General features: G+C 38.0%; 1 protein-coding gene across 4 annotated transcripts in view; it reads right to left on the minus strand.

Annotated features, from left to right (window-relative positions):
* The window catches only part of USP25 (ubiquitin specific peptidase 25), a 96,500-nt gene that overhangs the window by 58,634 nt on the left and 21,259 nt on the right, over nucleotides 1-16,607 (minus strand). For 3 of the 4 annotated variants that reach the window (XM_054202461.1, XM_054202469.1, XM_054202450.1), the window contains exons 2-4: nucleotides 14,143-14,220; nucleotides 12,912-13,056; nucleotides 3,347-3,470 (exon numbers count right to left, since the gene is read on the minus strand). In XM_054202461.1, the coding sequence (XP_054058436.1) occupies nucleotides 3,347-3,470; nucleotides 12,912-13,056; nucleotides 14,143-14,220 (347 nt within the window). Of the gene's footprint in view, nucleotides 1-3,346; nucleotides 3,471-12,911; nucleotides 13,057-14,142; nucleotides 14,221-16,607 lie in introns of those variants that run through there. The other variant, XM_054202479.1, reaches the window with a different exon arrangement.

Raw genomic sequence — 16,607 nt, forward strand, 5'->3', positions numbered from 1 at the left:
TTGGCATGGGACTTGAAAGCGGTGTTTTATTTCTCTCTGTAACAAGCTGGGCACAGCCAAGAGCTTTCAGAGCTGCTTGCATGGGGCTAGCCAGACAATGCAATGAGCCTCCAGCAAAGTGAGTCCACAGCACAAAAGTTCAGCCAAACCATTTTGAGGAAGCCCACTAAACATGCTGCAGAAAAGCCCACTCTGGCAGGCTGCTCAGCAAAAAGAACAAGGAAAGGTCTTTATACTGGGACTGTCCTATAGCTGGACCATCCAGGAATATCCCTAACCCTACATCCCTCCTCAGTTTCCCCTTTGAGCTACACATGCAACGCTTAACCACAGTGCAGAGTCCCCATCAGTTTCAGTGACCATGTTAAAAACAGGAAGAAAAAAAACAAAACCAAACACACCACACCCAAAAAGAGTCTAGGGGCTGTGCACATCCTTATGCACTTATAGCATGGCCTCTCATCTTAATATGGCTACACAACACAGACCAGCTAACTTCGCCTTCCAGTCATATCTCTCACTAGCTTCCCCACTGAAGCCCTGTCTCTCCAGCCTCATTCTCCTTTAATCCATGAAAAGTAATGTAAACAGGAGAAACTTTTTCGTATGAGGAAATACACTGATCACGCGCATTTCCCTGAAAGATTTAGAGAGAACAGTAAAAAATTTTAAACGTGCCATGTACAAGATGTTCAGCTTGGGCACTTGGACATTACAGCTGCACTGCTCTCAACACCTACACAGTAATCAGATCTGTCCTCATTAAGTAGCACAAGGCAATTACATTCAGGAAGACAAATTCTACGTGCATTACAACATTAATTACACAAGTCAAGAAATTCCATTAATGCTCCCTTGGAAACCTTAACAAAATCAGTGCAAATCAGGTTCCAAACCACTATGAATACCTTTGAAAAAAATATCCTCCACACCAAAGACTATTTCAACATGCACACATCCTACATTATTAAAAATGAAATATTTCCATAGTTTAATTTGCTTATTATTGGCTTCCTATTTGATTTCAGCTTCTTATTTAACTTAGAAAAACAAAAGTAAGTGGCTGCAGCTTGACTTGTTTACAACCACAGTGTTCTACTTTTTGTTCTGAGAAGTCCTCAGCAGATACTGTGCTTTCTATTGGAATGCCAACATTCTTCTGCGGGGTGTTAACTACAAAGTGATTTTTTTTGGTTTTCTTTTAAAAAAAAAAACAATACAAAAAAACAAACAAAAACCAACCCAGTCTGAAGTCCTGTCCTTAAGGAAACGGATTAAACAGTTCAGATCAAGAATTCAACAATTCTGAACTTCCTGTATTTGTACAACTCTGACATAATTTGCCATCAATTTCGGGTGCATCTTGATACGTAACTGAGTTGATCTAATACCCCAATGCTACCAAAACCCTCAAGATTCTCACTCTTCTCTGCCTCCATTCACAAGCAAAGTCCCATTTCCCTTTCTTGTGCCATGATACACTCTGGATATTTTAGTGAATGTTTTTGTATGGCTTTGCGAGATGAATTCATGCAACAAATGCTCCAAAGAATACTACAGCAAGTATAGAAGACATGGTACGGTATGCAGGCCATAACGCCCTTCGTAGCAACAGGCTCTTAATTTGGCACATGCTGTTGTGTGTAATTTTGCCATCAAATATACATCTGCGTTTCAGCAGAAGACCAACATTTTTCTCTGTATATAACTGAACAAATTGTCTACATGCCTTTGAGAGGAAAAAAAATGGCATACTTTGTTATCTGCAACCAGAAAAAAAAATACACCATAACTTAAGTAGAGTGTATTTATAATACTTAGTTATGGGCTAAGCAGGTAAAACCAAAAAGGGCTTTTTAATCTGAGAAGTGAAAAACAAAGTCTACATGAAAAAAACTAAACCTTTGAGGCTCCCAAGAAGTGGGACTGCAGAAGCAGTCAAAGCTTGGTGAAGGAAAAAAATGGAAAAAGATTTCCATATCCAGAAATAGGTCCATCTTTCTGAGTGTCTGCCTAAATCACAACTCCGCAATTATGAAAATTTTGTCCTTCAAAAAAGAGCATGCAAGAGCTGAACTTCTGAATCAGAACTGGACAGAACTTTCACCATAATCTCATATACATGCACATACTGAGAGGTCTTAGAAAAAAACAACCCCTTAAAGTCTTCTTCTAATTATTAATAAGACTATAAATCCCTCTCATCCCACCTTTCTCTCCTAATATATGTCATCTTAAACTCATGTAACAAGATGGCTTTTATCACAACGGAGGGGTATGTTTATTCTCACAATTAGCACATTTATTATTTTCAAAAGGAAAAAGCAAATGACTGCAGAGAAAGTAACACTCTCCATATTCTCAGAGTTGGACTTTTCTGATAAGCCATTTAGACTGTCAAATACAGTGAACTGAGGAAAAGAATTATTGTGGTGGATCTCCCCCATCTAAATCAATTTTTTTATAAAATTAGCCTTTACAAGGAGGCAGTACTTAACCTTCTAACACTGTGATCAAATCATTGCCCTTTTACCCTAGAACAAGACTAGATACAGATGAAGAGAATCCAACATCCCTCCCAAGGCCAGCCACAGATAAAAAAAAAAAACCCAACATCCCTCCCTCACAATCCTACACTCAGGCTTAGTTCAAGTCACAAGTATTTCATAATTATATCTATACTTACATATAAATACACACTGTACAAGAATTTATTGTAAAATCTGATAAAAAGATAATTTACAGACTCTTATCATGCCCAAGTTGAGAAAGTTAAGTTCATACAACTTTAAACCAAGAAGTTAACTTCACTCAAAGCTTATAAATCCTATTTGTTAAATAGGTTAATAACATATTTTATCAGCCTAAATACAGCAGCTGCTCTTAATATACTTGTCATAGCATTACTACCCCTCCCCCCAATCACAGCCATAGCAGAGAGGAAAATGTTACTGTAAAGTGAACACCGCAAAAAACAGGACAAAAAAAATTTATTAGCTTCTTAATTATATTTTGTTTTCATTGCTTTTTACCTGATACACATGATAAACTTTTAGTTTTAGACCCCAATTTAAATATGATCATATATTCTCTATCTCCATCCACTTCCTCAATATTTAAACAAATACATCAACATGAAACATACTATTAAATCCTAGCCCACACATAGTAGACTATTTTCCAGCGTAGAAAACACAATAAAGCAACATCCTGAAGCCAGGCATATCAGTAGCACAAGTGAAAGTAGACAAATTATTCTTTGTTAAATTAAAAGTTAAAAAAAGCAATACAGGCCAATCTCCAACTCTTTAATTTAATTTCTGCTTTATATAAGTTGTTTGTTTACCTGCTAATGGCTTGCTCCTCATCTGTTATTCCAGTCTCCCTGAATGCCCTGTTTGATTCCTCCAAACTCAAGGCAATTGCCCTCTGAAGATCATCTTTATCATCTCCAGTGAGATCAATCACATCTGAAAAGCAAAACTATCTTTCTCAAAATTAAAAGTGAAACAGAATGAAAAGGCAAGTCTTACTGTAGAGGAGAGAGAGCCCACGTGGAGTGTTGAGCGACATTCCTGTCCATCCCTCCTGTGCCCTGTGCTCTTCCAACCACTAACCCTGCTAACAGCTCCCTTCCACCTCTAAGCCAGATAAAAGCCTCAACAGCGTGCTCTTCCTAAGATATAATGGGCAATAGTCCTCCTTCCTCCTAATGATCTTAAGTTTCAAAAAGCTATGGGACAAATTTAGGAATCCATGGTTTCTGAAAGCCCTCTTAAAGCAATACACTTAAATGTATTACTTCAGCTACCGTGATCAGTTGCTTCCAGGGAACACACAATGAAGGCAACTTCTCTTAAAAAGGATACCTTAACCGAGCATAGTTGTTTTTCCCTCCTCGTGGAGGAACGTATGCAGAGTTTTCCCAATACAGCCCCAAATTCTACAAGTATTTCTGTGCACTGGTAAGGCAAATACCTTCACACGGTTTCATAACATGTGGGAGTGTCCTTTACGTAACCTAATTCTTTTCTATCCTGTCTGTGCATTCCTTTTCTGAATGTATTTAAACCTAATTTCTGTCTAGTGGAAATGTCCCATCTCAACAGGAGAATTAAGAAAACAAATACTGAAGTCAAAATGAGGACCCACACTTGGACACGTGGGAAATGCTAGATGGGCTACTAACTGAGTGACAAAGATGAAAACAACCTTACTTCTGCCTTCCTCTCCAGCTTCCGTTATCCAAAGTATCAGATACTAATGTCCCCCGTAAACCTCCCTGTTTCGCGAGGGTAGCAACAGCACTCCCTCTCCACAGTAGGGAGGGATTTCAGTACCCACATCACACTGCCACACCAATCACCACCCCGTAGGGCACAGCCATACTTTCAGAATAGCCAGGACCAAAAAGAATGTCCGTCGACTGTACAAGACCTTCAGAAAAAAATAAGGTCATTGGTTATCATGATTTCAAAGGCCAAAAGTCTCATTTTTAAGCTAGACAGACAGAAAGAGAGGGGAAGTACAAAAGAGACTTATACGTGCGATGTTAGACAGACACACACACGGACCATTGGCTGATTTCAGTCTCCTTCCTCCAAGGACAAGGTTTACCCAAGGAGCTATGAACAGGACTCCATCCAGCCTGGAGTTTGGACAGTAGAAGCTAAAAGACTCTGGGAGAAAGAGATACAGGTTCAAAACTGATGATCGCTTCAGAGAGAGATGAGCAGCTTCTCTGCTTTTCTCCTTCCACAGGCCAGCTCAATTACTCACACCCAAAGAGCTTGTCCGTCTAACTTCTGACTTATCTCCTGGATGGGCTGACTGGCTGTAGGGACAAGCTACCCCTATTTCCCTGACCTAACTTGTCTGTGACATTCCTCATTGGATCAAAACAAAACACTGAACTTATGCTACAAAAATCATTGCCGTATCTGTGTATGAACAGAAAATTGGATGCCCTATCCTCACAGAAACCTGAGGCCGAAGAGAAGTTGTAAAAGAAACTTTTCTGTTGGCACCAGCATCTTCAAAAATTGAAGTAAATCTTCAATTTAGCCCTTTCTTCCCACAAATAAAGATGGTTGATTTTCTATTTTATTTAGTGAGCCTTTAAAGGAAGCAGTCTTACCTGCAAAGTAAACTGGGCAATCTGTCATTATCTGGAAGTATGGAAAAACGCTATGACCACAAAAGCAACACTTTGTAATTTTATTCTTGTCTTTTACAGTCAGCTCAGATCTCCCACCATATCAAATGGATACTTAACTCAGATGCCTGAAAGTACTCCTTCAGAAGTACTAAAGGAATTACAAGAACCCCCAGCAGAAGGCTCACCCAGAGGAGTTTTGACATACGAACTGCCATGTTGAGAACAATGTAATTCAGGCTACAGTAATACCTCAACCTGGATCACAGGCAAGCACGGCTCTGTTCTACAGCCTGAGAGCAGGAGAAAGGCTAGAAAGGTCAACAGCAATAACAGGATCCCGTGACCACGCACACCACCTATTATGCTCCAAGATGTGGTGCTTATGTTGTATTTTCTATCCATTTGCAGGTAGTCACGCACAAGCACCTCATCTCCACTGGAGACAAGCTGTTTTTCTGAAAGTAATAATAGTGGCCACAACTGGAGATGGAGTAAACCTCAATCCAGCAGCCACACATGCTGGTGGAAAAGCGTGGGATTACTCCAATCATTTACAGAAGGGAATATTCCTTTAGCTAGTCTCTAGTCAGGTAAGAGTGATGAAATTCTCATACAGCAATAGAGAAAAAAGTTAGATGAAGAAGTAAGCTCTTTTATATGGGGAGTATTTTTCAGAAAAGAACTCATAACCTAGATGAAAATTACACAGTTAACAAAAGCTCCCACTTCTACACAAACAAAACACGCACACAAAAATAAATCTATCAAGGTCAGCTACAACTCACGCTTTCATCTAATTATTCAACTTCTTTGCACCTCCCTAGCTCGTTGATCTTTATTAATCTCTACCACCACCGTATGTGTTCTGAGGTTTATTACCATTGATACTACCAGTGATTACATTACTTTAATATTAAAACCCCAAATCCTTCACTTCCACTTGCTTTCAGACAGCGGATCAACACAACGGTTTCCTTTGCCATGCAAGGGTCTTGGAGCAGACAATGCAGGATTCACTTTAGAAATTTTGTTTTCACATATACATCATTCCTGATCTGCATGAAAAAAGACAATGCAGCGAAGACCTGCTGCCAGATACTACCACCACATGTCAGTGGTGCAATCGATTTAAGTCACGGAGGGTTTACCTAGCATAACTTATGTCCAAAACCAAAACATTTCTAAATATCAGATGATTCATGCTAACCCGCTCCATGCAAGCTTTTAGCAAATGTAAAACAAAAATGCTTTCGCGATTTAAGCTGATGTATTTTAGCTCATGTTTGCTGTACTTGGAGCAGGTCCAAGGTCTTTTTCAGCATCTCAGCTGACACAGTAACTCATTAAGCTGCATCAGCTCACATATGACTTGAATCCTAAATAATAGGATTATAAAGAGGAGATCTCAATAGATGTCATAACAGAAAAGGAACAGTCTGAGACTAAACTCCTCTTTTAAAAAAAATAAGATATATATATCAGCTTGTCTGCACGGTTTGCATTTCTATCACTTGGTCATAGATTATACAAATGTACATATACTACGTGAAATTCATGCAGGGTTTGTTTTGTTTTAAAATATCATAATGTTTTTTAAATTCTTACATAGGATTTCTTTTTTTTGTGAAAAGATGTCCAATTTTCAAGCAGTTATTCTGCAAGTATGATCACTTTGCATTCCCTCACAATCAGTAATAAATTCAACATTAACCTAGTTTTAAAAATACTTATTTCACTTCAGTTTTATAGTGGTAATGCAAACCTATGACTTTATTTTATAGCAATGAGTAGTAGAATTCATTCATGAAACTGATCTACTAAAGTTTCCTATGTGACCAACTGATTTCTGTGTTCAAGGTCTCGATTTGAAGAAAAAAAAAAAAAAATCTGACTTTTACCTAAAGTATTTATCAGACACACATGAGTTTCCTGTGATAGGCTGAAGGATGCATTTCATAAAGGGATTAAGAATAATGCCACAGTTCCAAATTTATAGTTACCCGACTTTAATTTACATATGCTGATTTTGTAATACTCCTTTCATTTAGGCTACAGAACACTTTAGTTCTCACCGGCTCATCTCCTAATGGTACTTCTTATTGCACATCACACAGCCTTAGAAAACGCCAACATTCTTAACTAAGTCATGAATACTACATAAACAAAAAAGGCTGCTTCTGAAAATTCTTTATCAACGAAAAAACTGCACATCAAAACAGTCTGGCTTAGTGCATTCATGATGTTTATTCAACTAAAATTAACATGCAGAATTAATCAACTGTTTTATTAAGAAATGTATTTTTGGTTTACAACATCATTCTACAATAATGTGTGCTTCTGGTACATAAGATCCAGAGAGCTTGACATAGTTTGTATTTCTACAAAGAAATTTTAAATTGTATATTGACATTTGTGACAAATATACTAGTTTATATATAGTAAATGCACACACTATATTTACCTATCCCCATATATCTTCCTTTTCTAAACCAACTTCTTATCAATCTGTTTACTTGGGAAATTTCTATCATCACTTAAATAAATGGTTCTCGGTAACTGCCTCGGTCATTAAAATAATTACTATGTTATTGACTTGTTACTTATACCAGGAGGAGGCAGAGAGTAGGAACTTCAAACTTAAGTAGGCTGGGAAACTCAGCGTGAGGGACAGATCTGAAGTAGCAATTGAACCCAGGGACAGGCAATAAACAACTGAAGTGATGCAACCGCTGGCACAGGGAGAGAAGAATGAAGGGGCAGGCCTGATGGGTTCAACGGACAGGTGCCAAGTATGGAAATCCGGCAGCAAGATTCCAGTTTCAACACACCAACAATATAAAAGGAAAAAAAAAAATTGAAGTTGAGACTACATCAGTTTTGTTCATTACAAGCAGAGCTAAGCAAGATCCTATATTCTACTGTCTATTCTGTGATGTTAAACATCATGATGGTCTTGGGCTCCTGCGTGAAGATGTAAAGGAATTTGATTGGCTGTATATTCCAATTTTGGTTAAAACTAGACAGGGAAAGAATACACAGCATCCCAGCAGCTGCTTAGCCAACCCAAACAGCTCTACTGATGAAAGAGCGAGCAAACATTAGCCACCACGATCTTACAGGAACTTCCTCATCTCAGCTGCCCTTACACTGTCCTAGGATGATAACACCTTAAATCGACAAGGAGAGAGGTAGTCATGGAACAAAGGAACAAGTGAATCTGTAAGATGAAAGGAAGATGTCAAGGTACAAGACTCGTGACATTTTGAAGCAGGGACCCTGCCATACCAAGCTGGAGACACTCCCAGGAACCTGAATGGAATGACACACACAATCCCTGAAACAGAAGAAAATGCCATGAAGACACGTAGCGATATCCAAGTTAGGTAAGGTGACAGAAGAAACTAGTGTCAAGTTCTACTCACAGAAACAATAAAACGCACAGCTATAGAATAAGGACTGACTAGGCCTTGTGCCAAGAAGGATCTAGGAGCTACAGCTGATTCATGTTCAACCTGCAATTCATATCATCACAGCACTGAAGAAAATATGAAGTGTTACACTGAGGTATATTGTCAGAGTACTACGTGGACGTTTATAGAGATTCACCCATTTTTCTTAAGAACTCAGTGAATTTTTGGTTATTGTTTTGCATGCCACAGATTACAAAAAAGGCAGAACCATTAGAGAAGATCTAGAAGAGAGAAAAAGAAATGACAACAGGGATAGGAAATGCATCCAAAGACTTGTAAATAATATGGGTTGTTTAGATCTGCGTAAAGTCTGGGGGCACATTACGATACACTGTCTTCAAGCATACAACACTTCACCTGAGATAAAAGGAATAAAGAGTACTATAATCTCCACAGGGGATAGCACAAAGAATAAAAGGACTTAACCTGAAGCAAGAGGGATTTAGGCAAGACAGTAGGAGTCTAAGAGTAAGGGCAGTGAAGCACCAAAAAAAGTTACTTCATAAACTTTTCAGAGTCTTTAAGAAACATTATATAAACATCACTTAGGTTTTAGGTGCAGTTAAGTCTACCTCATTGGAAAGAGTAGACTGAATTACTTTAGAGACCTATGCAAAGGCTCAAACTCTAGAACAGGAAGACATAAAAAGCCAGGTCCCCAGAAGCAGTGAAATCTGCAACCCTCAAGTTGGAGTGCATGGCATTTTATAGTCACATTGTACTATGCCCTTATAAAAAGGCTTGAAATCTTTTGTTTCAGCTGTGGAATGTGCAATTGCAAAGACCAATAATTCAGTTTTTGTGAAAAAGAATTTTGAGTTTTCAAAAGAAGGGAGGGAGAGGATTTGTCTTGACAGCTCTTTCATTTTAAGACAACACAGCTTCTAAAATACATGTCTTCTCTTCATTATGATGCTTCCTTTAACCCTAGGTTCTGCAGGTTTCTCAAATAGTAAGAAGGAAATGGATATATGCTTAGCAACACAATGGTTCCGTTGTGAAGCCATAGATGAAAATACACTGAATTACTTCAAATGGGAAGAAAAAAAAGCTTCTAGAGAAATCAGTGAAGTGAAAGTAGTGGAAAGTACTACTAAACAGCTTCTTTTGTTTTGCTTTAAGCACAGTGCTTAGGTTTCATGCTACTAAGCAGAAGATGAAAGTGATCTTAGATTAAAAGTTGTTCAATTGTACATTGCAACCTTAATACTTAAGCACTTTCTGCTCAGTAACAGATTGCATGAAGGGAAGGAAAAAAACACACCCTTTGCAAAGGGATCAGATTAAGCATGCATCACTCTTGCAGGCGCTTGCACATACCATTTTGAACCGGCAAAAAGACAAACGTGATTAACACTGATTGTCAGCCTTTGCTTTTAAAGATGGAGTAACTTTTACACAAACTCATTAATATTTTTGTAGCTGCTGAAATGTTGCATTTGCTAATAAGAGAAACGAAGTTTCCTCATACCTCCTAACATACAGGATGCAACTCTCAAACAGCTGAATGACCACTGTCACTTTTGGAAGAGCCAGTGCACAATCCAAACTAACCACTGATTGTTAAGGTATGACTTCCTGCAAGATACATTTTGATTTTACCCCTTAATTAAGCAACCATTTCAAAGAAATGTATTCTGTCAAGCTTGCAGAATACATTTGATATACCTTTATGCAAGGCACACATTGAAAAGCATTTGCAAGTGGCTGGAGGTTTTCTGCAGCATAAAAGACAGTTCTGATATTTAACTGTAACTCCCTCTCATCCCCAGTTTGGATGACTTAACTTGGTGGGATCGCAAAGCTCAGTGACTCATAACATCGTAAGTTCCAAATGCACAGAGGGAGCTGAGCAGTAAGGAACAGTAAGGGTGAGTTATAATTATCTTCATGTAATTATACCTACGTGGGATAGCAAAAGGGAGTCAAATTTGAAAGGCAAGATACTGTCAGCAACTCAGCATAGTTACTGAGAAGTGCTAATAGCATTCTTTGCAGAAGGGAGCATTGATGGTTGGAGCTATCATTGCTGAATATGTTTTCCATCTGTCCCATCCTTCCATTCTCCCAAGTCATCCACTGTCTTTCACCACACTCCCTTACGTGACAGTACTTACCAATGCAGGGCCCTGAACCTTGTCCGTTTTAAGTGCACTGCATTGTTGAAACTCATAACCAAAAAAATTACAGACAAGCAGATCCCAACAAGAAGAACTGCAGGCTTCTGCAAGAAGCTTTCACCGGATCCCTACAGATGAGGGGAAGGAGGGGGGGGCTCTATGATCAGAGATTGGTTTAGACTGTTGTTCTGCTGTGGGTGCTTAATTCTTGCCCCATGAATCCTGCAACATGAAGAAAAGTTGGCCAAGATGCCTTTATCTCAGAACATGTTTTCAGTCCAACTAAAACAAAGGCTGCAAAAGGCTCTCATCTTTGTTGCCAATGAGGACCTGAGCAGACACTAAAGATGTAAAAAAAAAAAAAAAAAGAAAAAAAAAAAGAAAAAAGTTTGCCTGCTTTCTCACAGCAGTTGATGCTACTTGATTACTGACTTATAGTGCTATAGAACTGTAAGGAACCTGGGTCTACCTTCAGCCCTCCAGAAAAGAGAAGACAAGCCTGAAATTCAGCTTGGAATGTGCAACTCAAGAGTTACTCTTTTCAGTTTGACCATCACTGATGGGTAACAGACTCTGCAGGCTTGACTCTTCCTTCTCTGACATCCCCTCTATTTATCTTCAATAAGGTTGCACAGTACACTAAGTAACAGCAAAACTAAACACTTCTATTAGTGGGATTCCTAATAAATCTAATTAAACACAGGCCGCAAAAGAATTCAGCTTACTGACATAGTAGATCTTCAGTACTGGAGACTATGACAACAGTGGTAAGCTTGTTGAAAACAGTCTCCATTTCCTCAATATGAATTTTCTGACACTGAAAATTAAGTACATGTGGGGTTCTGTGTGTGTTTTCTTTGCAAAGGAGGGAAAACAAAAAGAAAAAGAACACAAAAGTTAAAAACCGCAAACCATCCCCAACAACTTGGAGGGGCGGGATAATACAACTAACTCGGGACATCTCACATGGGGTTCCTAATAATACCAAGGATTAAAATACAGTTTTCAGGGCTGAGACGTTGAGGATAAACTCATCTCTGATTTAAAAAAAAAAAAAAGTGTTTGTTTTTTTTTTTAAAAATGTTTCTGTCAACGTGCCAGAGACAAAAAGACTGACAATTGTACAACGGACAAGGAGATCTAAACTACTTTACAATGGTGCCACTGTAGCCACCCCACTACTAGCAAAATGAAGGGGAAAAAAACCCATCCTACTATGGGTGAAGCTAAATAATTTTACTCAATCAATGAAAGCTACATAGATATACTACATATATGGCTGAAGGATTAATATGTAATTTAAATATTGTACATCTATCTTTAGAATGTTGGAATGTAAACACAGTGTCAAGAAACTCAGATTTTGCAGAAATCAATCCTGCTACAAAACTTCCTTTGACTCTTTCTTTCATGTTATTTTCCATATTTACTTGCAGATCATCTTTAACATGCAGGACCACAAGAAAACAAAACTTTTCCTGTCAATAGTTTCCTCATCAACATTTTATAAAACGTACAGTAGTTTTAATGTTTCTTCCCTCTCTCCTCCCCATAAAAATAACTATGCACTTAAGCAAAGGAATAGAATCTGCAAGGCTCAGAGAAATACTGATTGTGGGACCTCCTGTAGCAACTAAATAAAACTGCTTGAAATTAAGTATATTTAATGTTAATTTCACATATAAAATACCTAGTCTTTTACTACAAAATGCACACCTAACCTCGTGCTTCTTCCTTTGGGAAAGTCATCCCCGTCAGGGAGAAGCTACTCTTAATATGCTAAAGCTTAATGTGCTTAAGACAGACATTCACATATACTTCTCCGATTTTATTTTATTTCGGTTTGGCTGAAGAGTACCCAGCTTTTGCCTTTAACTTTTTACTGCATGACCACACAATAAAGCCTATGGGGGGGGGGGGGGGCGGGGGAAGACTGAAAACTGACTTATTCACCTTCTGATTAGCACCATATACGCATGTAAAGTTCATTATTAAGGATAGCTCAAATAAATAAAAAAAATACACTGAAATAAGGAAAGAAAGAATACATCATAATCTAGAAATTGTTAAATCAGAGTTATCAGCAGATTAACGGTCATCTCACAGGCAAGTTTTTACTTCCCTTGCCTTTAAACAAAACTTACAAAAAGAAAAAATACCTACTGGTGTCTGCCTGGCTGCCCACGCTGATATATCTGTCATTTCCAGGAAGAGCTGTTTGATAGTAAGTTGCCTCCTCTAGCTGGGGAACCTTGGCGTTCTTTGCGGTGAGGAAAGCCACAGCCAACTCCAGATTACCATTGCTGTCCTTTAAGCATCAACAAAACAGAAAGTGAGAGTCCCCCCACCCTTTTTTTTATTCTTCTTAACAGCAAAGGACATTACAAGCAACTTATAAGATCAATGACACGTTGTATTTTCAGGTGAAATATTGATTAGAAAAGAAAGTTTCCAAACTTGACATATTCTGCATACTTCGCTATTTTTAGCCAAAATGAAGATAGAACATCTTACAAGAATTTACTTTGGCAGAATTCCACTTATTACAGAAAAAAAACGTAATGGTCTCACAGTGTAGGTCAACCCCTCAATAAGCATAACCAGAGCACTCACAGACTTCAACAGCAGTCAACTAAATTCTTCTGAAAAATCTAACATTTCATTTTTAAGGCCAAAAATACTGGCTTTTGAGGGGCAGTTGTGTACATGACTTATGCTGAATCTGAAGCAACAATTTTATATATATATATATATATATTTATGATTTAGATTCACTAAACCCTCATTTACCGTGTATAAACAGCTGAAAAGCTCTGCTTGAGGGATACAAGGGACTGATTTATATATTTTTTTAATATATATATGGGAAATAAATGCAGAGAAACCTGCCATTCTTTACTTGCATCGAAGAACTCTCTTGTGCTGTGAAAGAAATTACAATGGTTGGGGAAAAAAAAAAGAAACATTAGCAAATTAGCAAAAAGTGGCAAGTTCAAGGAGAGTTCTTCATTCTGCACACTGACCAGGACTTGTCCATGATAGAAAACTACACCTTGTCAAGAAAACAACACTTAACTCATCAGGAGTTGACCAGCTGTACTAGGACCAAGGTACGTCAAAACATTTTAGCCAAAGGAGAAAGGGAAGTTATACCATTCCTGTCTTTTCATTTTTGAACACCAAATTAATTTTTATGTCAGTACTAAAACAGATCAAGATTCTTTCTAAAGTGAACAAGCTTTTTTCCCCTGAAAAAAGTGTAAAAAGTATTCAAGCTGGGAATGGAAGGGAAGGAAGGGAAGACGAGAGTAAGAAAGGGTGGGGTGTATGGCTTTCACAGGCAGTTCATGCAAGTTTTATACATCCAGCTACAAGTCAGATACATTCATCTTACCTTAAGTGCCTGTTGTAGTACCTGGATGTCATTGATACCAGTGATCTCCCTCAGCTGATTTAAAAATGTTTGCTGGTGCTAAAAAGAAAAACAGATAATCAAAATAAGATAATAAGATAAGAGCCAAACAGCAAAACGAATTACTTACAAGAGTATGCTTTTCTACAAACATTAAAAGTATTTCTGTATAAGCTTTATGCACCACAAAGGCGTAGAGCCTTCATTGTTCAAGTTTGCCTTTATTTCTGCAACTTGGGCACGTTTAATTCCCAAATGTAATGGTCTTATTTGGCTGGTTTTGGTGTTTTGCCTTTTTGGGTTTTTTTTAAACCAAAAAAAATGGGTGATGGGTGAGCTTATGCAACATGGCTTTAAGGAGCCTTTATAAAGCCACAACTGGCCCTCCTAAACAAATAAAACTCCATAGCTTGGTCTTCAAAGGCAGTAGGGGAAATACTTGACTGAACTCCCATCAAAACCAGTTTCTCCAACTCCCAATTATTCTCAATCCAACCATTTCCTTAATATACACAATTCCCAGCCATTCCAACCTCAAAGTTAAGAAATTAATCTTTACTGATCATTTATGTGTTTCAAGAGAAATACTATGAAAATATCCACACAAAACCAAGTTTCTCGAGACTAAAGCAAAACCTTAGGAATCCATCTTAACTGCCTTCCTAGACCAGTCGAATCCAGCTCTCCCAAATCACAACGTTAGTCAGCATCCACGACCAAGTTTCAAGTAACACTGGAGTTAACAGACATGTAACCTCTTATTCTCTTCTAAATATTCAATTCATATGAGCTTTGAGGCTTTTTTTTTTCTTAAATAAAAATCTGGTCCCACTCCTGTTCAGAGCCAACAGATGAGTCCCTCTGCTCATGCTCAGGTATCACATCACAGAAGCAAAAAGCAGGCACTAGACTGGAACAATCCCTGAACTCCAGTTAACCGTTAAAACCACCATAACCATTAAAACCACAAAAATACAGAGGACTGACCATTGTTCCATACTAACAAATTCCATTCTTCCTTTGGCAGATGGGAAAAGGAGAAAAGCTTGGTGGTATTTGCAAGTGGTTTTTCTTTCTTATTGTTTGCCCACCACATCCTGAACGCAAAACAATAATTTCATCTATAAAGAGCAGACTTTGTGAAGAAGAAGATTTTCTTTGCTAGACAAAAAGTGTATTTCCTAGCAGTGACAAATAAACATTCTTACGTTACTTTCCAAATTCAATTAAAAAAAACCCAACTATGATTGTCTTGAGGCTACTTCTAAAATACTTTTATTTAAAGTTAATTATTTGGAATCAAATATTCAAATACCCTTATTCTCTCTTTATCACAGCTTTGTATAGAGGAGGAAATTAAGAGCTGCATGAATGCTGAATTCCCCAGTGTGAAATTAACCTGGCAGGCACTACTTCATGCCCTAATAAGTTGAAATAGAAGGCGTATAGTTCAGGATGTTTATGAATTACATACACAATCTTCCCTTCATTTATGATCCTAAGGGACACTGCTAACAATCCAATTTGCCTTTTTTTTTTTCTTTTCTTTTTAAAAACCCTGCTATTGGCACAAGAAAAGTGAAGTGATGCAGGAAAACAAACTCCCACTCTATCCTCATCCTTCACCCCCTCATTTGTTTACTCTGTGCATCTCATAGCACTGTACAAAGGCAGGATTTGTTTCCCCTATAAAGTTGCTTTCCTGCCCCTGGGTCTGGCAAGAAGCAAAGAAAAGAAATGGAGTATTTGGGAAAAGTAATTACAACGGCATTAAAACTGGCAGGAGCAAGTCAAGGGCGATGCATAGCAGCAAAATGGATTTCTTTTTGTATTTGCTAAGAATGCGGTGGTTAATAAAATGGAAAATAGTTTCACTATATATTATTGTAACAAGTTATACCAGATTTCTGTATCTTCCACAACATATACAACACTTGGAAAGGCTAACTGGAGGATATTCATTGTTCACAGAGATTGGGAAAAGACAGAAGAGACACAGTTTACCAACAAACAGTCTCTTAGCAGTTCAAAATATTAGCTGTTAATTTATGAGCACAGCTGTGACTTATAAACCTAGACATCTGTAGTTTATATCCAGATTTCAGTATTCCAGTGTAAAGGTGTGGTTTCAGGCCCCCTTCCCAAGGACATACACATTTAACAGACCAGACCAGACCCAGAGATGCTCCTTTCTCATCAAGAGAGGATTTAAGTACCTAAATACACTTTTTTTTAAGGCCAAAAGTTTAAGGCATTCAGCTCCAAAATTTCTAACTTGTAATTAAGTGAACAACACAGAGAATCCATAAGCATCCTAGTTACAAGTGACAGAAATTAAGAGGAAAATTAACAGTGATTCCGAATACCTCAAACGGACCTAAACTGCTTTGGGGCCACAAACACCGATTTAGAGATTACTCGCTTTTCAGGTAAATGTGGACAAGCTG

This window comes from Rissa tridactyla, chromosome 1, assembly GCF_028500815.1.
Source record: "Rissa tridactyla isolate bRisTri1 chromosome 1, bRisTri1.patW.cur.20221130, whole genome shotgun sequence".
NCBI classification, from domain to species: domain Eukaryota; kingdom Metazoa; phylum Chordata; class Aves; order Charadriiformes; family Laridae; genus Rissa; species Rissa tridactyla.